This window comes from Podarcis gaigeae (assembly GCF_964106915.1).
Source record: "Podarcis gaigeae genome assembly, chromosome: 8".
In the NCBI taxonomy this organism is placed as follows: Eukaryota; Metazoa; Chordata; class Lepidosauria; order Squamata; family Lacertidae; genus Podarcis; species Podarcis gaigeae.
This window is the reverse complement of record NC_139684.1, coordinates 88,101,968-88,125,472: the sequence shown is the minus strand read 5'-3', so window position 1 is coordinate 88,125,472 and position 23,505 is coordinate 88,101,968. Positions and strand designations below refer to the sequence as shown.

The 23,505-nt window shown below is 48.6% G+C and overlaps 1 protein-coding gene across 1 annotated transcript in view; it reads right to left on the bottom strand.

Annotated features, from left to right (window-relative positions):
- Positions 1-3,789: 3,789 nt before the first annotated feature.
- LOC310851433 (leucine-rich repeat and fibronectin type III domain-containing protein 1-like protein) overlaps positions 3,790-23,505 on the bottom strand; it is a 67,768-nt gene continuing 48,052 nt past the window's right edge. The window contains exons 3-6 of the mRNA XM_083753845.1: positions 19,617-20,227; positions 12,210-12,331; positions 5,242-5,403; positions 3,790-4,115 (exon numbers count right to left, since the gene is read on the bottom strand). Of these exons, the coding sequence (XP_083609971.1) occupies positions 12,264-12,331; positions 19,617-20,227 (679 nt within the window). The 3' untranslated portion in view covers positions 3,790-4,115; positions 5,242-5,403; positions 12,210-12,263. The remainder of the gene's footprint in view (positions 4,116-5,241; positions 5,404-12,209; positions 12,332-19,616; positions 20,228-23,505) is intronic.

Below are 23,505 nucleotides of genomic sequence, written 5' to 3'. Positions count from 1 at the left end.
GATGTTGGGAAAGATGGAGGGCAGAAGGAGAAGGGGACGACAGAGGACGAGATGGTGGGACAGTGTTCTCGAAGCTACCAGCATGAGTTTGACCAAACTGTGGGAGGCAGTGGAAGACTGGAGTGCCTGACGTGCTCTGGTCCAGGGGGTCATGAAGAGGCGGACACGACTCAATGACTAAACAACAACAATCCTTCCTTGTTTTGGGAACGCTATACTGTTGTCATCAGAAGAGTCCTTCACGATCACAGATCCTCCCAAGTGTCCCGATTTCCCAGGGACAGTCCCCGGAATTACAGAAGCCGTCCCGCTTCTGTGCTATTTCTTTGACCCCAGACTCTCTCTCTTTCCCTTTCAGAGGGGCATCCCTATTTTTTGTCTGAGAAATGTCGGAGAGGCTGCAATAGGGTGACTCTTATTTTCACCCGAGGAATATTGGAGAGGATGGTCTCATTCCAAGGGCCCATCGAGTCCAGCATTCTCTTTGCAGACCAGCTAACCAGAGGCCTGAGGGAAACCAGCAAGCAGAATTCGAACGCAAGACTCCACGCCTGCAGCTTCCAGCAACTGGCATTCGGTTGGTAGAGCATGAGACTCTCAATCTCAGGGTCCTGTGTTTGAGTCTCAGGTTGGGGAAAAGATTGCTGCATTGCAAGACGAGATTATTCTCGTGCCTCCTTCCAACTCTACAAATCTGTGATTCTGTAGAGTTGAGAAGCACTGCTGCCTTCTAGGCAAAACATAGCCATTGTGGCTAGTAATAGCCACTGATAGCCCTCTCCTCCATGAATTCTGTTAAACTCAATTCTTCTGTTAAAGTCACCTGAGGAATGTGGAGAAAGGCAGTGACTAAGGGAGTGCGGGACACTTTATAAGGTTGACAGTGGTATCTTGGTTCTCAAACACCTTGGTTCCCAAACGCCGAATAACCAGAAGTAAGTGTTCCAGTTTTCTGAACTTTTCCAGAAACCGAACATCTGGTGAAGCTGCTGGCTATTGTTTCCGGGGCACCTGCACCAATGAGAAACCGTGCCTTGGCTTTTGAACTTTTCGGAAGTCAAATGGACTTCCGGAACAGAAGTTATCTAGTTATCTCTAGTTATCTCCCACATGGACTACTGCAATGCGCTCTATATGGGGCTATCTTTGAAGGTGACTCGGAAACTACAACTAATCCAGAATGCGGCAGCTAGACTGGTGACTGGGGGCGGCCCCCAAGACCCCATAACATCAGTCTTGAAAGACCTACATTGGCTCCCAGTACGTTTCTGTCAGGGAACTGTCATCGGACAGACAGGAGGTGGAGAGGCTCTCAGAAGGCAGGAGAGAGTCAGCAGCGGAGGAAGGCACCAGTAGGGGGAAATCGGGAAGTCTTAAGGAGAGAGAGATGGAGGCATGGCTCAGGGACTCTTCTAGCAGTAACAGCGGAGGAGTTTCAGATCCTCCCATAAGCACCCCCACTCCTCGCCGGAAACTGTCGCGCCGAGAATCCAGACGACGCGTTTCCGTCAAGGAACTTTTATGTTGGAATAGATTCCGTAGACGCCCACTGTCGGATTCTACCAGCGACTGACGGAGCCATGCTTTGGGGGCTCCGTTAGAGACAGAGGTTGGTTGGCTAGCCAAAACCCAGAGGGATCAAGCTTTACGCACAAGCAGCTCATTATCCCATCATAGTTTCCAAGCACAATTCAAAGTGTTGGTGCTGACCTCTAAAGCCCTAAACGGCCTTGGCCCCATATACCTGAAGGAGCATCTCCACCCTCATCGTTCAGCCCAAGCACTGAGGTCCAGCTCCGAGGGCCTTCTGGCGGTTCCCTCACTGCAAGAAGCCAAGGTACAGGGAACCAGGCAGAGGGCCTTCTCGGTAGTGGCACCCGCCCTGTGGAACACCCTCCCATCAGATGTCAAGGAAATAAACAACTATTTTACTTTTAAAAGACAACTGAAGGCGGCCCTGTTTAGGGAAGCTTTTAATGTTTAATAGGTTATTGTATTTTAGTGTTCTGTTGGAAGCCGCCCAGATTGGCTGGGGAGACCCAGCCAGATGGGCGGGGTATAAATAAATTATTATTATTATTACTATTATTATTGGCGCTTTTGTTTTTGCTATCTATTTTGCATTTTCGTTTTAGACACTTTTTCGGTTAATTTGTTTTTGTGACTGTGCGGAACCAAGTTCAGCTACTGATGGATTGAATCTGCGACTGCGGAAATGGATAAAAAAAGCCCCCAATCCAAACAACGACAGGTAAGAAAAAGAATTATTTTTAATGTTTATCATCTACAATACTACCTTATTTATTTTATAGTACAGTACATTGTTTATTGCTTTCGTTTTAGGGATCGACGGCCTTGTTAGATAATAAAATTCATGTTAAATTGCTGTTTTGGGGGTTGTTTTTAAAAGTCTGGTACGGATTAATCTGTTTTGCGTTACTTTCTATGGCAAAGCGCGCCTTGGTTTTGGAAAGGACTTGTGGAACGGATTAAGTTTGAGAACCAAGGTACCACTGTACACAGCATGCTTTGTCACATGGCCAAACGGGGGTGTGGCCTACTGCAATGAACCCGCCCCCATTTTGGTCACATGCACAGGGCTGCAGTGTTTGGGAAACTTAGGAGGGAGGGAGAGAGAGAGGATGGCATTTTTGTGGACAGTGCTGATTTGGTTCCCCTTTTATTGCCAGGCTTCAGCCGACGGAGTTTGGGGGGTCATTATTAAGAAACGGCTTGGTTCATGTTATCCTTTACTCGTTCTGGAAAGAAGCATAGCTGTCAACTTACAGATTTGAAAATATATGCAGTAACAGCAGCAAGAGTGTTACTGGCCCAGAAATGGAAACAACAGGAAATACCGACTGTGGGAGAATGGAGAATGAAGCTGTTGGACTATGCGGAGCTAGACAAACTGACAGGAAAGCTCAGATACTTAAGAGACCAAAAGTTCATCGAGGACTGGGGGAAATTTGTGGAATATCTGGAACATATAAGTGAGGGACAGATAACGCTAGTGGGGTTTAAAGAAGCACTGTGAAAGATTAAGAAATATTGTCTAAAGGGAATAAAAAGAAAGATATAAATAATGTCAATATAAAATTAAGAAATGCGTAATTTAAATAACAACCATGGATGATTTACGGAAAAGCTGAAGTCCTGAAAAGGAATAAGTTGTGAAAGTTTGATGTGAAACTAATATGTTTTTTGTTTTTTTGTGTTTGATGTAAATTAATAAAAATTCATTTTTTATAAAAAAAACAGATTTGAAAATAAGGGACCAGCAGCCTCGAAAATAAGGGATCAGCAGCCAAATTAAGGGATTTTCAGAGCCCAGGTATGTTCAACTTCTGAACCCCTCTGAGCCAAAGGCAGAAAGCCCAGCCAGCAGCCAAACAAAGCCTCAAGCGGTGGTTCCCACAGCGCAGCAACCCGGCAAAGGGGATGCAGCAAGGAAAACCACCGTCACCTCTCTGCTGGGAAACGCTGAGCAAAGGCGAGTCCCCAAGCAAGGCGGCCAATTTGATCGGCACAAGGCATGCAAGCTCCACCCCCCAGTCGTTCTGAGACTCCTTATTGGGTGAGCAACGCAGCCAAGCAACACAGTTGGAGCCTCACTCCTCCCTGGCCGGCAGGGAGGGAGGGAGAGGAGCTGCTTCCTTTGAAACCCGGGAAATTTAAGGGACATCATCAATAAAGGACAGCAGCGGGACACAGCGCTGGGATAAGGGACTTTCCCGCCAAATAAGGGACGGTTGACAGCTATGGAAAGAAGCCACACAGACACAGACAGACACCCCTTTTTAGGGAGCTTCCCGGTGCCACCCTGTCCATCGCTGGTTTCCAACTCTGTTTATTAGAAAATTGCGGAACACGGTTTAGAAAAACGGGAGCGAGCTTCGTAGAAAAGAAAGGCGGGGGTCCACGAGTGAGAATCCAGTAGAAACAGCACATGGGTGAGACCTCGGCAAGCGCGGAGCGTAACTCTCCCACCCCGCGGGAGGCGTGAAGGAGGGTCCGGGGCAGGGGCTGCTGGCCCCACCCCTCAAATTGTTATGGGCAGCACCATTGTGAAGGGAGAGAGAGCGGAGGAGTGATGTGCAGTCCGGAAATTCAACCTGGGGAGGGAGAGAAAATAGGAAAAGGCCTTTAGATCCCGCGATGCTCTGAAATGCGGGCAAAAGTCACGGAAAGCAATTTTTGGGAGGCAAGATGAAAATCTTCCCCTATAAGAATCTGGGCTCTCCCTCTCTCCTATAGAGGCGATGCAATGAAGCTGAATGCTGAAATATTCAGGGCAGGTAGCACAAAGGAATTCTTCGCGGAGCACATAGTTGAACTATGGAACTCATTGCCACTGGAGGCAGTGACGGCCACCGGCCTGGATAGCTTTAGAAGAGAATTAGACATGTTCATAGAGGAGGCAGCTATGCTTCTGAACACGAGTTGTGGGAGAGCGTGGGATGTGTGGGATGTGAAACACAAGAGCAGTCAAGTACAGCCAAGAGAGGACAAAGGGACTGTCTCTTTATGAGATAGTTTCCAGGCGTATGTTACTTTTCTAAGCAAAGTCTGCCATCTGATTGTGAACAGAATGTGAGTAAATTCTTTTTTATACTTTTATAGAAGACTGTGTCGTGTCTTATCTTTTATGAGGGAATAAGGGGAAAATACCAGAACAGTTATTATAGCCTGAGCCTGAGCTAACGCATCCGCTGTCAGTTTAAAAAGGGGAATGTTACTCTGCTAAATTGTGAACTTGCTTATACTCTAGGAAGGTTGTACTTGACTGCTCTTGTGTTTCACATCCCACAAAACCATGCAATGAAACCATTAAAAAGATAAAAAAACAGGTTTCTTCATAAGGGAGCCGTTCCACTCCCTTTTTTTGTTTCGGTCACCCTTTTCTGAACCTTTGCCAACTCCACAATATTCTTTTTGAGATGAGGCGACCAGAACATTGCCCTCCATATTATTTTGGGCTACCACCAGCTGGCACTTGCCCCGAGGCATTGTGGGAAAAGAAACATGCCACGTAGCACAAGATGGCCGACAGAATGGTCAAAGCGGCCTCCGTGCTTTCTACCCACAATGCCATGGGGTGATGGAGCTGCTGGGGCACTGCGTTCGGGGCAGGATTCGCACTCGGCACCAAAATTGCCCTTCTGTGTGCCACAGCTGCAGAATCGCAGACCACCCAGGCGAACTGATGCGTCGCATTTCGAAAACGGGACCCGAACTCACCTCCCAGCCTCTTTGCGTGGCCCCCCCTGGCAGCCCCAGCTCAGCCCCCGATCCAGTCCACGAAGGCAGGACTTTGCTCCTGCTGCTGATTCGCTGCCTGGCGAGAGGCCGGGAGGTTGGAGGGACGCGCAGGAGGGGTGAGCTGCAAGTCCCAGCTCCGATCTGAGGAAAGAAAAAGAGAGAGCGCTTGTTTTAAATCTGGGAGTGGGGTGGCTTAATCCCCCTGGGAGACCGTTCCTCAAAAGCCATGTGCCCAGAACTGGCTACATCATCATCATCTATTAATTATACCCCACCCATCTGGCTGGGCCTCCCCAGCCACTCTGGGCGGCTCCCAACAGAATATTAAAAACACGAAAAAACATCAGACATTAAAAGCTTCCCTAAACAGGGCTGCCTTCAGATGTCTTCTAAAAGTTTGGTAGTTGTTCTTCTCTTTGACATCTGGTGGGGGGGGTGTTCCACAGGGAGGGCGCCACTACCGAGAAGGCCCTCTGCCTGGTTCCCTGTAGCTTTGCTTCTTGCAGGGAGGGAACCGCAAGAAGTCCCTCGGATCTGGACCTCCGTGTCCGGGCTGAACGATGGGGGTGGAGACGCTCCTTCAGATATACTGGACCGAGGCCATTTAGGGCTTTAAAGGTCAGTACCAAACTTTGAATTGTGCTCAGAAACAAACACATGTAGGTCTTTCAGAATTGGTGTTATGTGGTCTCGGCAGCTGCTCCCAGTCACCAGTCTAGCTGCCACATTCTGGATTAGTTGCAGTTTCCTGGTCACCTTCAAAGGTAGCCCCACGCAGAGCGCATTGCAATAGTCCAAGCGGGAGATAACCAGAGCATGCACCACTCTGGTGAGACAGTCTGCGGGCAGGGAGGGTCTCATCCTGCGTACCAGATGGAGCTGGTAGACAGCTGCCCTGGACACAGAACTGACCTGCGCCTCCATGGACAGGTGTGAGTCCAAAATGACTCGCAGGCTGCGTACCTAGTCCTTCAGGGACATAGTTACCCCATTCAGGACCAGGGAGTCCTCCACACCCGTCTGCCCCCTGTCCCCCAAAAACAGTCCTTCTGTCTTGTCAGGATTCAACCTCAATCTGTTACTCCTCAGTTAGGGAAAGGCACTCGGCACATGCCCAGATTTGCCTTAGACATGTGGAGTCGGTCGGGACCCCCAAAGTCATCTAGACCAACCCCCTGCCATGCAGGAACCATGGCTGAAGATTTCCTGACAACTCGTAGAATTCTGCCATTCTGCGATGTGTTTGATTTGCTTCAACAAAATCTTTGAAAAACCAATGAATATATTTTTTAAAAATTGTTTTTCCCCAACTGCAGTTTACCCCCCACAGTGCTATGGTTCCCACCCTTAGCAAAACTAGGATTCTTGGGAGAAAAAACGATATGCTTTAAGAGCATGGTCATCCCATGCCAGGCTCAATTCGGTTTAGCTTTTAATGCGTTCTTCTCTCACGAGGCTCTCTTCTGTTATTTGGGTTATACGGGTAAGATTTAATAAAAAAATGCTTTTTCCCTTTTTCTTTTAAAGGCCCAAAGGCAGGAACGGGCAAAGAGCTGCCTGGAGGCAGGCTTGAAACCAGTCCTGGTCTTCCATCCCTCTGCGAATACAGATGGCTGAAGCCTGCTGTATTCAATTACCCTGCAATAGCCCATCCGCTATTGATTTAGAAGCCAAGAGCGGGGTTGGTCTGGGCACTAAAACTCATATATATATGAGCAGCGAGCGCAATTCTCCACGTACTCATTTTCTGTGGACAAAATGATGTCACCAACCCACAATGGTGGGGGGGGGGGCATCAGCCTGCTAGGGGAAAAGAAACTCTGAAGTTTGCAGAAGTACAATGGATGGATGGTGGCTAACAGATTGAGGTTGAATCCTGACAAGACAGAAGTACTATTTTGGGGGGACAGGAGGCAGGCAGGTGTGGGGGACTCCCTGGTCCTGAATGGGGTAACTGTGCCCCTGAAGGACCAGGTGGGCAGCCCGAGAGTCATTTTGGACTCACCGCTGTCCGTGGAGGCGCAGGTCAATTCTGTGTCCAGGGCAGCTGTTTACCAGCTCCATCTGGTCCGCAGGATGAGACCCTACCTGCCCGCAGACTGTCTCACCAGTGGTGCATGCTCTGGTTATCTCTTGCTTGGACTACTGCAATGCGCTCTACGTGGGGCTACCTTTGAAGGTGACCCGGAAACTACAACTAATCCAGAATGCGGCAGCTAGACTGGTGACTGGGAGCGGCCGCCGAGACCACATAACACCGGTCTTGAAAGACCTACATTGGCTCCCAGTACGTTTCCGAGCACAATTCAAAGTGTTGGTGCTGACCTTTAAAGCTCTAAATGGCCTCAGTTCAGTATATCTGAAGGAGCGTCTCCACCCCCATCGTTCTGCCCGGACACTGAGGTCTATCGCCGAGGGCCTTCTGGCGGCTCCCTAACTGTGAGAAGCAACGTTACAGGGAACCAGACAGAGGGCCTTCTCGGTGGTGGCGCCCGCCCTGTGGAATGCCCTCCCATCAGATGTCAAGGAAATAAGCAGCTATCTTCTCTTTAAAAGACATCTGACGGCAGCCCTGTTCAGGGAAGTTTTTAATATTTGATGCTGTATTGTTTTTAACTCTTGATTGGGAGCCGCCCAGAGTGGCTGGGGAAACTCAGCCAGATGGGTGGGGTATAAATAAATAAATTACTATTATTAGTAGTAGTAGTAGTATTTATTACAAAAGCATATTTTAGAGGGAGGAAACTGGGGGGTGGGGGTGGGGAGACCCTATAAATCAGGGGTAAGCAAACTAAGGCGGGCTGGATCCGGCCCAATCGCCTTCTAAATCCAGCTCGCAGACGGTCCAGGAATCAGCGTGTTTTTATATGAGTAGAATGTGTCCTTTTATTTAAAATGCATCTCTGGGTTATTTGTGGGACATAAGAATTCGTTCTTTTTTCCCCCTTCAAAAATATAGTCCGGCCCCCAGCAAGGTCCGAGGGACAGTGGACCGGCCCCCTGCTGAAAAAGTTTGCTGACTCCTGCCCAAGAGGCTCAGTGGTTTAGACCACAGCGCCACCCGTGTCCCTCTATCTTAAAATATCCAAAGGACTGTCACATGGAAAACAGACCCGAACCAATGGATTCAAATGATGAGATTCTGACTACGCTACAGGAATGACTTTCTGCCAGCCGTTCGACGGTCAAACACCCTCAGAAAGCGGCAGACTCTCCTTCACTTTAGATTTTTAAACAATAGATTTCGTGTCCGAATGCCAAGGATTATTTAGGTCTGATTTCTGCGTCACAGGGGGGCTAGACTAGATGACCCTCGGGGTCACCCCCCCAACTCGGCAGTTCTAGGATTCCAAAATGCATTATCAGCAGCAGCTGCTGCTGCACACTGCACAATCCCTTAGTCTGCATGCACAGACATGCCCCACTCTGAAATTCAACTTCGGAAGGCTCCAGGGGACTTGATATTGTTAAGAGAAGTGCTGAGATATTGCAAATGGAAACGTCGGCAACAGGATTTGGGTTGCGGATGCTGTTGTTCCAAAGAACTTTATTGGATTTCCCCCAGCCATGGGTAAATCCAGATTAAATTGGTGGAGAGGGAAAGAAGCAGCGTTGTCTATTATTATTGTTTTATTGCATTTCTGTCCCAACTTTTCCTCCGAGTACCTCAAGGTGGTTTAACGTTGTTCTCCCTCTCCTCATTTTATCCCCACAACACCCCTGCGAGGTAGACTGGACTGAGAGGCATCAGCCGGACCAAGGTGGTCAATTTCATGGCTGAGGGGGGTGGGATTCGAACCCTGGCCTCCCATGTCCTAGTCCAGGGGTCAGCAAACTTTTTCAGCAGGGGGCCGGTCCCCTGTCCCTCAGACCTTGTGGGGGGCTGGACTATATTTTTTTTTGGGGGGTGAACAAATTCCTATGCCCCACAAATAACCCAGAGATGCATTTTCAATAAAAGGACACATTCTACTCATGTAAAAACACGTTGATTCCCGGACCGTCCGCGGGCCAGATTTAGAAGGCGATCGGGCCGCATCCGGCCCCCGGGCCTTAGTTTACCTACCCATGTCCTAGTTCAGGGGTGGCAAAGTTTACCGGCCATGGGCTGGATCACTCCCATGGCGATCATCCATGGGCCGGACCAGCACAGCGCAACGCAGGAAAATGCATCTGCGCATGTTGATGGTGCCGCAAATTGCGTCTGCGCATGCCTAGACGGCGGAAATTGCACCTGCACAGAAGCGATTTTTGGCGTCTGGACATGCGCAGACGGGATTTTTGGCGCCACTCGGCGAGTCCCCACACCACGCTGTGCCACGTTAGCGCAGTGCCGAGCAGGCGACTCAGTTCGGGGGCAGCTCGTGGGCCAGTAAAACTGTGTTTGTGGGCCGTATCTGGTCCATGGGCCGCATGTTGCTAACCCCTGTCCTAGTCCAACGATCTGACCACTGCAACACACAAGCCGGTTTTTTGTTGCCCAGAATAGCAAAACCCTTGTGCACTTGGGGAACATCCATCCCATTAAAAATTTAAAAAACTCATCTGTAGAGAATTTACCCCCTTCCCCAGGAGAAATGCAACTCACCCCAACAAATGGGGTTTAACAAAACAACTCTACGATTCTATGGCATTACTAAAAATATGGCATTTACTGAAAAAACCATGGGACTGTTCCTAATAAATGCATTTGGAAGATGGACAGAATAATGCTTTGATTGCTAAATTTATGGGACTCCGGCTGCTGCGAAAATGGATGGACGTGGGAAACAGACCTAGGATTTGGGCCCCTTGGAAGAAGAAGACCATCCCAGCCATGGGGAACATCATTAGAACATAGAGGAAGAGTCTATACTATGGCATCAGACAAATGGCCCAGCTAGTCAAGCCTCCTGTTCTCACAGTGGCCAAATACCCCTGAGAACCGAGGGATCCAGGTAGAATCATAGAATCATCGAGTTGGAAGAGACCACAAGGGCCATCGAGTCCAACCCCCTGCCAAGCAGGAAACACCATCAGAGCACTCCTGACATATGGTTGTCAAGCCTCTGCTTAAAGACCTCCAAAGAAGGAGACTCCACCACACTCCTTGGCAGCAAATTCCACTGTCAAACAGCTCTTACTGTCAGGAAGTTCTTCCTAATGTCTAGGTGGAATCTTCTTTCTTGTAGTTTGGATCCATTGCTCCGTGTCCGCTTCTCTTGAGCAGCAGAAAACAACCTTTCTCCCTCCTCTATGTGACATCCTTTTATATATTTGAGCATGGCTATCATATCACCCCTTAACCTCCTCTTCTCCAGGCTAAACATGCCCAGCTCCCTTAGCCGTTCCTCATAAGGCATCGTTTCCAGGCCTTTGACCATTTTGGTTGCCCTCCTCTGGACACGTTCCAGTTTGTCAGTGTCCTTCTTGAACTGTGGTGCCCAGAACTGGACACAGTACTCCAGGTGAGGTCTGACCAGAGCAGAATACAGTGGCACCATTACTTCCCTTGATCTAGATGCTATACTCCTATGGATGCAGCCCAGAATTCAATTGGCTTTTTTAGCTGCCGCGTCACACTGTTGGCTCATGTCAAGTTTGTGGTCAACCAAGACTCCTAGATCCTTTTCACATGTACTGCTCTCAAGCCAGGTGTCACCCATCTTGTATTTGTGCCTCTCATTTTTTTTGCCCAAGTGCAATACTTTACATTTCTCCCTGTTAAAATTCATCTTGTTTGTTTTGGCCCAGTTCTCTAATCTGTCAAGGTCGTTTTGAAGTGTGATCCTGTCCTCTGGGGTGTTAGCCACCCCTCCCAGTTTGGTGCAATCTGCAAATTTGATCAGGATGCCTGCGTTGAGACCTGGAGGTTCCATACGAAAGTAAGAAGAGTCTGGTTGCAAGCGCAGGCCAAAGGCCCACCTAGTCCAGTCTCCTGTTCCCACAGTGGCCAACCAGATGCCCCAATGGGAAACCCACAGGATTTGAACACAAGACCCTCTTCCCCTCCTGTGGCTTCTGGCAACACAGATGCAGAAGCATTGCTGCTTCTGACCATGGAAGCAGAGAACAGCCGTCCTGGCAAGCAGGGTGGATAAAAATCAATTTTTAAAAAATAAAAAATTGTATTTTTAACAAAAATTAATCCGATTTTTTAAAAAAATTAAACGGATTTTTTAAAATTTAATCTGATTTTTTTTAATCAGTGTTTTCTTTTTAAACGGATTTTTAAAATAAAAGGTTTTTGGAGGAAAAACATCTTTCTAAAGATTGTTTTCTATTTAAGTTCCATTGTAGTCCAAAGGCTATTCATCAGGAAATCAGGATTTGTTTTAAGTTTTCCTTGTGTGCTTAAAACTCAGTCTAAGGTGTGTCAGTTAACGTCAGTTAACAAACATGGATACACACACTATAATGTTATTGCTTTAGTTAAATGTTTAAATTGCTAGTAAGGAAATGGTTGTTTTTCTCCTTCCAACAAAGTACAGCAGAAAAGTTGTCCAAATATAAGCAGTTAACTTATTAAACCTTGCCATAATTTCATAATTATCTGGTCTACGTATTTCTAATCGTATAACCAAATCAGTAATTTTTGATAGAACCGTAAAAACTACTCTGAAAATTTATCGTTCCCTCATCTGGTTGTAAATATTAAGATTATACCAGCAAGAATGAGTCTGGGGAAAAAAAAAAGAGATTTAAATCAAGCCTTACTGACTAATGATTTAAAACGTGATTTAAAATGTGATTTCAATTGATTTGATTTAAATCAAATCCACCCTGCTTAGCCTTTGATAGTAGCCTCTCTTCCTCCATGGGTTTGTTTGATCCTCTTTTTAAGCTGCCCAGGTTGGTGGCCATTGCTGTTTCCTGTGGCAAGGAGTTCCGCAGTTCAACTACGCTCTGCAATTTTGCTCTGCAGTGGCGGATGGGATGTGGGGGGGGAGAGAGAGAGAACTTCCCACCTCAGGCTCCGGTCTGGCCATGCCTTGTTCCCACTGGGGGCCCCCAAACAGAGCTCAGATCTTGACGTCCGTCCATTCGCCGCCATTCTTCCTCTCGCCAGAAGGTGGAATCAGCTGGGGATCTGCAGGGAACAGAGACAACCGGGGGGGGGGGGCGTGTTAGAGGAGAAGCCTTGGGTGCCCCCCCCCCTTTGAAGGGTACACCCGCTCCTCTGATGTGTGCCAGGCAGGTCTGTATGCTGGACTTGCAGCTTCTCCCCCTTTGCACGGTAAAAGAAACAGCACCTGATGAACTTCTGCCTGCCTTACAGCAGTTAAAGATTCAAGAGAGCTCTTCAAGCCAGGAAGCCACACAAACATCAAGTTTCGGGTCCATAAGCCCCGGGGATCTCTTCCCCCTCGTCTATCCTTCTCACTTCTTCCATCCCTGGCCAAAGAATCGCATCCCATTTTCTCTCTGCCGCCACCCCAATCCTACACTTTGCAACAATTTCAATCAGCTGCAATCAGCTCCAATTTTCATTAAGCTGCCTTGGCTGGGACGGGATGATATGGGATGGGGGGGGGGCAACTCCAATCTCTTGCGGGAGTGCAATTAGTGCCAGCACCCTCCGTTAAGAGTTTGGGCGTAATCTTTGACACCTCCCTTTCCATGGAGGTGCAGATTGCGGCTATAACAAAGGCGGCATTTTTTCATCTCCGCCAAACTAAGCAGTTGGCTCCTTACCTCTCTCACCCTGACCTAGCCACTGTGATCCACGCGACGGTCACCTCCAGACTGGATTATTGTAACTCGCTCTACGTGGGGCTGCCCTTGAGACTGACCCAGAAACTCCAGAGGGTGCAGAATGTCGCAGCGAGACTCCTTACGGGGTCCTCGCTGCAGGATCACATTCACCCGGTGCTATACCAGCTGCACTGGCTCCCGGTGGAGTACAGGATCAGGTTTAAGGTGCTGGTTTTAACCTTTAAAGCCCTATACGGCCTAAGACCCTCGTATCTATGGGACCGCCTCTCCTGGTACGTCCCATGGAGGACCTTACGGTCTGCAAACAAAAACATCTTGGAGGTCCCGGGCCACAGGGAGGTTAGGCTGGCCTCAACTAGAGCCAGGGCTTTTTCGGCCGTGGCCCCGGCCTGGTGGAACGCTCTGTCACAAGAGACTAGGGCCCTGCAGGACTTGAGATCTTTCCGCAGGGCCTGCAAGACGGAGCTGTTCCACCAGGCCTTTGGTCAGGGCACAGCCTGACCCCCCTCCTTTGGCAATCTTTGCAGAGCTCTGGCCCAGTGGTTGCCATCAGTTTGATTTGAGTTAATTTTATAATGAATGATTTTGGTATGTTGTACTATTTTATTGTTGTTAGCCGCCCTGAGCCCGGCTTCGGCTGGGGAGGGCGGGTTATAAATAAAAATTATTATTATTATTATTATTATTACTTTTGGTGTGGCTTTTCCTCTCCACAAGCAGAACTGCATTGCTTCTAGAAAATCAGTTCTGTGAAATGCTCAGAGCAGCCGCAGGTATTTAAAATCACAACGGAAAAGCAAAAACGTTCGGATTTTGAACCTGATTTTCCTCCAAATGCAAATGTACAAATGCAAATGTTTGAGAGGCTTAGCCTTGCAGGCCTCTCATGAATAGTTTGGGCAAGATTCACATATAAAACCTTGCACGCGGTCGGGTGCTCAAATTCCGGATGCCATTGCATGTCAGTCATTAAAAAAAATATGAAACCCAATATCACTGCAGGTCAAATGCAGCCATCAAAAACTGAGTGAATGCCTTTCCCGCAGCAGTGCGTGGAAGGTCTGAAGAACGGGGAAAAGGAGGAGAAGGAAAGTGTAAAAGGAAAGGGAGCAGCCATATTCCACATCTCCAATTGCAGCCAGCCGTTCAAAACCACTTGCCTTGGGACGAGGGGAAGAGAGCCATTCAGAGACGGCCAAATTTTGGGCAGAGCCCGCTGGTTGCAAACCCCCTGAACCAAGAAAGAATCATGTGAGAGACAGTGTGACTCTTCTCCTGTCACAGGTGAGTGCCGGTCAGCAAGCACACAGTTCAAAGACGGAGCTACCGTATTTTTCACTCTATAAGACACACCAGACCACAAGACGCACCTAGTTTTTGGAGGAGGAAAACAAGAAAAAAAATATTCTGAATCTCAGAAGCCAGAACAGCAAGAGGGATGAAAGCAGCAATCCCTCTTGCTGTTCTGGCTTCTGGGATAGCTGCGCAGCCTGCATTTCCTCCATAAGACGCACACTTACTTTTATTTGGGGGGGGGGGGAGTGAGTCTTATAGAGCAAAAAATATGGTAATTCTTTATTAGCAAAATAAATATATATATCCACAGACTTGGTTGAGTGTCAGGAACTAATGAGCAGAGCAGCTCATTCCTCCATGAAAATCAGTTGCTGATACTGAAAGACCTAGCCTCTCCACAGCCATCTAAGTCCCCTCCTCTCTGGGGCTTCCCCCAAGCAAGCGAAGATTGCGCCTGCATGAAGCCAACCTCTCCTACGCCCTTTTCATGCCTCTCCTGGTTCTGGGAGACCAGCCGGGAGGGGAGCTTGTTGCAGCAGGAGGGGGAGACACCTTTGACTCTTCCCCAGCAAGACTCTGTTAGTTTCTGTTTGTGCCACTGGTGCAGTGCTTGGAGTCACAGGACTCTGTTCACATTCCAGAGGCATTCCAGACTGTTGGAAGTCTCACGGAAGACAGGAGACGGATATGATGTTTACTGGTTTCCTGTTCCTTTGTTTTTCAGTTGCTCTCTGCTTTCACAGAGAGAGCATGTTTATTTCTTTTCTGTCTGCATAGTTAGGAATAAAATTCTTTGCAATGTAGCTCATACTATCTCGTCCTTCCCTGTGCTGGATACTCTGCAAATGGGGGAACGTGCTTGGAGCCTTATCAGAGGCTCAGGTTGTTAATCACGTCGGAGGTGATTCCAGAGGACTTGAGCTCGGAGGAGCTTGGTCAAACGCAAGTCCGACAGACTCATCCCTGCTTCTTGGTCTCTCCTCTCCAGCCTCTGCCTCTGATTCTAAGTCCTGTTGCCCTTTCATCTTCTAACACGTCCTCCGCCCCATCTTCTCCCTCTTACCACTCATTTTCATCCCACCACCACTCTCCAGGCTCTGAGCCTTCTCCCTTTGGGGGTTCCCCAGCTGGTTCATCCCACCATTTCTCTGCATCCTGTGGGCATTTATATATATACAGTGGCACCCCAGGTTACAGACGCTTCAGGTTACAGACTCCGCTAACCCAAAAATGGTACCTCGGGTTAAGAACTTTGCTTCAGGATGAGAACAGAAATCGTGTGGTGGTGGCAGCGGGAGGCCCCATTAGCTAAAGTGGTACCTCGGGTTAAGAACAGTTTCAGGTTAAGAACGGACCTCCGGAACGAATTAAGTTCTTAACTCGAGGTACCACTGTATATAATAAGGTAAAGGACCCCTGGACGGTTAAGTCCAGTCCAATGCAACTATGGGGTGCGGCCCTCATCTTGCTTTTCAGGCCGAGGGAGCCGGCGTTTGTCCACAGACAGCTTTCCAGGTCATGTGGCCAGCAGGACTAAACTGCTTTGGGCACAACGGGACACTGTGACAGGAACCAGAGCACACAGAAACACCGTTTACCTTCCTGTCGGAGCAGTACCTATTTATCTACTTGCAATGGCGTGCTTTCTAACAGCTAGGTTGGCAGGAGCTGGGACCAAGCAACGGGAGCTCACCCTGTTGTGCAGATTTGAGGCAAGCCCAAGAGGCTCAGTGGTTTAGACCACAGCGCCACCCGCATCCTTTGGGCATTTACAACGCAGTCAAACCAGCAATGCACATTTGTTAGATAGGCACATGACAGGAGCTGACACTCACAGGCTTTTCCTGTAAGTTTGCTAGAGGGAATTCTGTCAGAGTGTCCCTGACAGAAGGAGGGCACAGCTATCTATATTTTCTTACCTGTCTTTTCTTCTCTTAAAGGTAAAGGTAAAGGGACCCCTGACCATTAGGTCCAGTCGCAGATGACTCTGGGGTTGCAGCGCTCATCTCGCTTTACAGGCTGAGGGAGCTGGCGTTTCTCCCCTTCTGCAGACAGTTTTTCCGGGTCATGTGGCCAGCAGGACTAAGCCGCTTCTGGTGAACCAGAGCATCACACGGAAACGCCGTTTACCTTCCTGCCGGAGTGGTACCTATTTATCTACTTGCACTTTGACGTGCTTTCGAACTGCTAGGTGGGCAGGAGCAGGGGCCGAGCAATAGGAGCTCACCCCGTTGCGGGGATTCGAACCGCCGACCTTCTGATCGGCACGTCCTAGGCTCTGTGGTTTAACCCACAGCGCCACCCGCATCCTTCTCTTACTCTTCACCAAATCATCAATCCAGGCGTGTGAGAACAAATGCTAAGGCTCAGCCTCCATCTTAAGCAAGATTAAAGCATTTCTTTGTAATTGAATTACCATTTTAAGTTTACCCGAAATGAGCTGCTGCATCTGCTACTCTCCAACAAGTATTCTGAGTGAGCAAACGTTATTTTTACCTTTTACACGGCTGTTGGTGCGATTGTTGTTCTAAGGGGGAGGAAAGGTGGGGGGGGGGGGGACGAGAGAGACCAGGAAAATCCAGCCTGCCTTAGGGTTGCCATATTTCAAGAAGTAAACAAATCCGGACACAAAAAGTTATTGAGCTTTTTTGGGGGAAATTGTTGCAATTTTCTTGGGAAAGTTTCAAAAACAAACCTGGACGTTTTGCTGATTTCCAGAAATTCCACCCCCCCCCCCCGCTAATTCCGTCATTAGAATCCCGGACATGTCTGGGGAAATCTGGTGTGTGGCATGTGGGATGTTACATCACTGTAGCAGTCAAGTTCAACATTTCCTGTTTGCCCAGAGTGGACACACAGGGGGATGTTACTGCAGACAGGAGAACTTCCTGTCACACCTGGTCTGGAGCATCCTCCCCCTGCCTGTGACCAGGTAGATGGGTGTGTGACCCTGGGGACCCCATAAAAGGACTGGTCACACAGACATCTGCCTTCTCTTGAAGCTCTTCATTTCTTCTCCAGATTTTCTTTTGCAGTCTGCTGGTTCTCAGCCAGCAGTACATGGGCTCAATCCCCAAATGGAATAGAATCACACTCTCTTCTGTGTTGTTGTTGTTTAGTCGTTTAGTCGTGTCCGCCTCTTTGTGACCCCCTGGACCAGAGCACGCCAGGCACTCCTGTCTTCCACTGCCTCCCGCAGTTGGGTCAGAATCATGCTGGTAGCTTCGAGAACACTGTCCCACCATCTCGTCCTCTGCTGTCCCCTTCTCCTTGTGCCCTCCATCTTTCCCAACATCAGGGTCTTTCCCAAGGAGTCTTCTCTTCTCTTCTCCTGAGGTGGCCAAAGTCTTGGAGCCTCAGCTTCAGGATCTGTCCTTCCAGGGAGCACTCAGGGCTGATTTCCTTCAGAATGGAGGGGTAACTACAAGCTAAAGCCTGCCTTCAGGATCATACTGTGAACTGAATGTAAGTAAACTTCTCATCATTACTTTTAAAGAAGACAGTTGTGTCCTTATTGTTTTTGAGAGGGAATAAAGGGGAATTTACCAGGAATAATCCAATCTGGACAAGAGAGATTCAAATGAATCTACCAACTAGCTTCTAGCAACATACAGGTGAATGTACTCTGCTACCAGCTCAGTGTAGAGAGTGAGGAAGGATAATATTTAATCAACATATCCTCTCCTACTATCCGCAACATTCCCACATGGCAAACATAGCATCCCGGGTTTCATAGACCAAAAGGCTAAACTATCCTATGCAAGCTTCTCTTTTAAGCTGAAAAGCGATGCAACCTGCTGAACCCACAAGCGCAAGGAAGGAAGGATAATTATCTAAGAAATCCTGGCACCTATTCACATCCCTACACATCTAACAAGACCATGACAGTAACCCAGTGAGGAACGTCTTGCTGCCTTAATGTCACCGCTGGTACAGATCACACCCCCTACTGCCTGGTCCTCGCTTGGAAAGGCAATGTAAGGGCCTGCCCCGAAATTGCAACCCTATTCCCTGTGGGATGTGATCCATGAAAGGCAGTCAAGTACAACATTCCTTGTAATGCTAGAGAAAACATGCGAGGGAATGTTTGGTCCAGCCAGTCGAAACTTCCTGTTCCTCCTGGAGCATCCTTCCTTTTGCATGTGATAGAAGGTGGGCGTGACCTAACCGGTCCAGGTAACAAAAGGACGAGTCACGCAGCACCCCTCTCCTGCGGTACTTGAGGGTCGATTCCAAAAGATCCCGCCTGAGAAACGTCTTTGCCCCTGTGGAGACGGCAGCACCGAAACAGCGGCCCACGTCCTCCTGTCTTGCGCTCTCTACAAAGACCTGAGGAACGAGATCACCACCCCACTCGTACTAACCATCCCAGGGCGCTCAGCCACTGCTGCAATGTTCTTTCTGCTATCAGATCAAAACGAGCAGATAACAGCAAAGGTTACTAGGTTCATAGCAGGGGCAATCAGAATAAGGGCCACTATCTGACGGCTGATTCAGGACTTTAAATTGTGCTCTTATATCAAATTCCTTTTTCTGCGTATACTGTCATGTTTTACTGTTGCTATGGCCATTGGCTAATGCAAATAAAGTTTTATCTATCTACATTTGCAGCACCCCTCTCTCTTTTTTCCATCTCCTTTTCATTCTGCAAACTTCCTGGGATGTACTGCTGGCTGCCAGCCAAGCAGTCCCTCTGGTCATCTCCCTTACGGGGTAAACCTGTTTTTATACATTTGTAACTTTAGGCAAACCTCTCCATTCCTAAGGAAACCAGCCTTGAGTGCTCACTGGAAGGACAGATTGTGAAGCTGAGGCTCCAAGACTTTGGCCACCTCATGAGAAGAGAAGACTCCCTGGAAAAGACCCTGATTTGGGAAAGATGGAGGGCACAAGGAGAAGGGGACGACAGAGGACGAGATGGTGGGACAGTGTTCTGGAAGCTACAAACATGAGTTTGACCAAACTGCAGGAGGCAGTGGAAGACAGGAGTGCCTGGCGTGCTCTGGTCCAGGGGGTTACGAAGAGGCGGACACGACTAAACAACTAAACAACAAACTTTAAGCCTAAAGCCTGCCTTCAGGGATCGCACTGTGAGTAAACTTTCTTTTTATTGTATATGAATAAGACTGTGGTGTCTTTATTCTTTTAAGAGGGATTCGAGGGAACTTGCCAGAAACGTACAATTCAATCTGAGACAGACTGGATTGTATAATAGTGAGAGGCTCACACGAGCCTGCGACCAGCTATCTGCTGTGCGTGTAAAAAGGGGAATGTAAACTCTGCTAAGTAAAGGAACTTGCTAGAGCAAGTTAGGAAGAATATTAATAAACAACATATCCTCTCCACATTCCCGACTCGCTTACCTTGCTCTTCTGCTCTGGACACCTCTCCCCCAGGCCCAGAGGGGTTGCTATGGAGGTCCACATTAGTTCGTGACCACCTCCTTCTCCGGGGAGACGGCGCCTCCTCGGCTCCCGTCTCCGAGGGGTGGCTCCTGGGGCCTTTCTCGCTGTCCTTGCCCAAAGCCACCACGCTGCAGTCCCTCCTCACCCGGGCGGCCCCCGAGACATCTGCGACCCCCCACCCCTCGGGTCTGGAGGCCGAGCAGGGCAGGCCGGCTCCGTGGGGCTGGTTCCCGTTGGTCTGCGAGTAGACGTTGCTGACTTTGGCTTTCTTGTGCTCCTCCTGCCCGCTGTAGACTTTGTACCGGATCATGAGGATGATGATGAAGACCAGGACGGAGGCCACGATGATGCCCCCGATGATGATGATCATGGTGCCCCCCAGGAACTGGGTGTGCAGCGAGTGGCACTGGGGGGCGTCCTGGGGGGTGCTGAACTGCACGCAGCCCAGGCTGCGGGTGGCCGTCAGAGATGTCACCCCGTCATTGTAGACTGCCAGAACGCACAAGTTGTAGTCCCGCCCAGCGGCCAGGTCCTTCACCAGGAAGGCTTTGGTGGACGAAGGGATCATTCTGAGATAGGGGGGGGGGGGAGAGAGAGAAAAGGAGTTATCAGGGCTCATCCAAACTTACCTTTTACCCCGCACCATCTAGGCACAGGTCCGCACCTTCCTGGTTTGTGGCCAAGCGTTGTTGTATTATTATTATTATTATTATTACAATTATTTTCAAAAATAGACAAACAAACAGACATTTGACAATCTCACATACATAAACACAAATGAGGAAAAAAGAAAATAATACACTCCTGAGCCAGTGTGGTGTAGTGGTTAAGAGCGATAGACTCGTAATCTGGGGAACCGGGTTCGCTTCCCCGCTCCTCCACATGCAGCTGCTGGGTGACCTTGGGTCAGTCACACTTCTCTGAAGTCTCTCAGCCCCACTCACCTCACAGAGTGTTTGTTGTGGGGTAGGAAGGGAAAGGAGAATGTTAGCCGCTTTGAGACTCCTTCGGGTAGTGATAAAGCGGGATATCGAACCCAAACTCCTCCTCTTCCTCTTCCTCTTCTTCTTCTTCTTCTTCTTCTTCTTCTTCTTCTTCTTCTTCTTCTTCTTCTTCCTCTTCCTCTTCCCTCTCCCACAGCTCGTAGTCTCTTAAACTTAGAGCTCTTATTGTATATTGCATCTTATATATCTTAACGTTAATGTTCTTAATACAGTGGTACCTCTGGTTGCGAAAGGGATCCCTTCTGGAGCTCCATTCACAACATGAGCAGAACATAACCCACGTCTGCGCATGCATGTGTTGCGATTTGCCACTTCTGCACATGCGCATGATGTCATTTTGAGCGTCTGCGCATGCGCGAAAGGCAAAACCTGGAAGTAATGCATTCTGTTACTTCCGGGTTGCCGCAAGACACAACCTGAAAACACACAACCTGAAGCAACTTTAACCCAAGGTATGACTGTATAGTTAATTTTTTCTTATTTTCCTCTACAGTGTTTCCTTAGAACAGTGTTTAGTCATGTACTCTACATAGCATTTCCATTCTGCCTTCAGTTTCTGATTTGTCTGGTACCTTATGACTGCTGTTAGTCTCGCCATATCAATAAATTAAGATAATTTACAAATCCAGTCCTCTTTTGTGGGTATGGTGTTTCCGTTTCAATTCTTTGCAAGTACAGTGGTACCTCCATTTATATACGCTTCAGGTTACAGACTCTGCTAACCCAGAAATAGTGCTTTAGGTTAAGAACTTTGCTTCAGGATGATCAGAAATCACACGGTGGCGGCAGCGGGAGGCCCCATTAGCTAAAGTGGTGCTTCAGGTTAAGAACAGTTTCAGGTTAAGTACGGACCTCCTGAACGAATTAAGTACTTAACCTGAGGTACCACTATACAAGTCTAGCTGCAGCTATTGCATAAAAAATAACCCTTTCTTATCTTCTTCTTCTTCTTCTTGTTGTTACACCATCACTTTCCCCAGGAAAACCTGCTCTTTAATGCTGAATTGGAGCAAAAGGCAATTCAAGTTTTTCTGCAGGTTGCCGAGAGAGTTAAAGAGCGGCTGACTCGAAAACTCAGGAACCAAGAGGACAAAAACTTTACAAAAGAATGGGAAATATATATAACTTATCTAAGAGACCACTGTAAGCAGATGGAAACATTGGCAGGATTTTGATTTCACTTGCAGTGTAACAATTACCATGGATAATATAGATTGATATAAAAGTTAAGAGTTTGGAAAATGCGGTTTTAAATGGGACTCCAGGGGTGGGGTGGGGGAAAGTCCTGAGATCAGGGAAATCTCAGGATATTTTTATATATTTGGAGGGCCAAGTTTGGCCGTACCTGCCCTAAGAGGAAGGCACGCTTGGCAAACGCTCACCGGGATCAACTCCCGCCGGGAAACCAGTGTCCCCACTGTGGAAGTACGTGTGGATCCAGAATCGGCCTCCACAGCCACTTACAGACACACTGTTAAAACCGTGTTTATGGAAGACAATCTTGCTCAGCTACAAGAAATCGCAGAAGAAGAAGAAGAAGAAGAAGAAGAAGAAGAAGAAGAAGAAGAAGAAGAAGAAGAAGAAGACACTTTTTCTCTTAGCTACAGAAGTCCCAAGTGCTACAACCTTTCCTCCTAGTAGAGCCTCTCCATAACCCTCGATCAATTTAGTCACCCTTTCATGAACCTGTACCAGGGGGTGAGACAAGCTAGAGCCATCAACATCTCTCTAAGTTTTAATGTTTTCAAGTTGTATTTTAATCTTGTTTTTCAAGTTGTATTTCAATCAATTTGTTTTTGTATCGGTTGTTAGCTGCCCTGAGCCCCGTCTTGGCTGGGGAGGGCAGGGTATAAATAAAATTTATTATTATATTATTATTATTATTATTATAAGCCTCATGCATCTTGTGGCAGGTAAAGGTAAAGGGACCCCTGACCATTAGGTCCAGTCGTGGCCGACTCTGGGGTTGCAGCGTTCATCTCGCTTTACTGGCCGAGGGAGCCGGTGTACAGCTTCCGGGACATGTGGCCAGCATGACTAAGCCGCTTCTGGCGAACCAGAGCAGCGCATGGAAACGCTGTTTACCTTCCTGCTGGAGTGGTACCTATTTATCTACTTGCACTTTGACATGCTTTTGAACTGCTAGGTTGGCAGGAGCAGGGACTGAGCAATGGGAGCTCACCCAGTCACGGGGATTCGAACCGCCGACCTTCTGATCGGCAAGCCCTAGGCTCTGCGGTTTAACCCACAGCGCCACCCGCGTCCCATCTTGTGGCAGAGAGATCTGCAAATCCATTGTACCCTGCTCAAAGGGAGAGTTCCCTTTCGACTCTCCTGCCTGGATGTCCACGTTGGAGTCTTGCTTCACAAGAGAGGAGGGGAATGACTTCTCCCTGGACATTTTCCAGCTCCACAATGCCCTTTTCTGAGGCCGGGCGACCGGGTCTCCCCCATGCCTGGCCTGCCTCCCTCCCCACCGCCTCGCATCAACACAGCCTCCAGAGTTCTGCGTTCCCACGCCTGCAAGTGGGATTTGGAGAGCCGTGCAGGCAACATGGCTGCGTTCCGCATCGTAAGTAGGTCACTTAACATTAGCCGTTTCTTTCCGGCCAGCCAGGCTAGTTCTGGGCCATCTGCCAGGGCACGGGGAGACGGGGGGGGAAGGGGAGGCATGGCTACCCAGGGGACAGGTTCTGACAGCCTCTCTGCCTCCTTGCAAATAAGAGGAGCAACTCAGCAGCTTCAAGGGGGGATGCGTGCAGGAAGAAGGAAAAACAGAAGAGGAGGACGGTGCAGGGAGGCGAGGTTGTATATTCCACGAAAGTCTGGGCAAAGGCGGGATG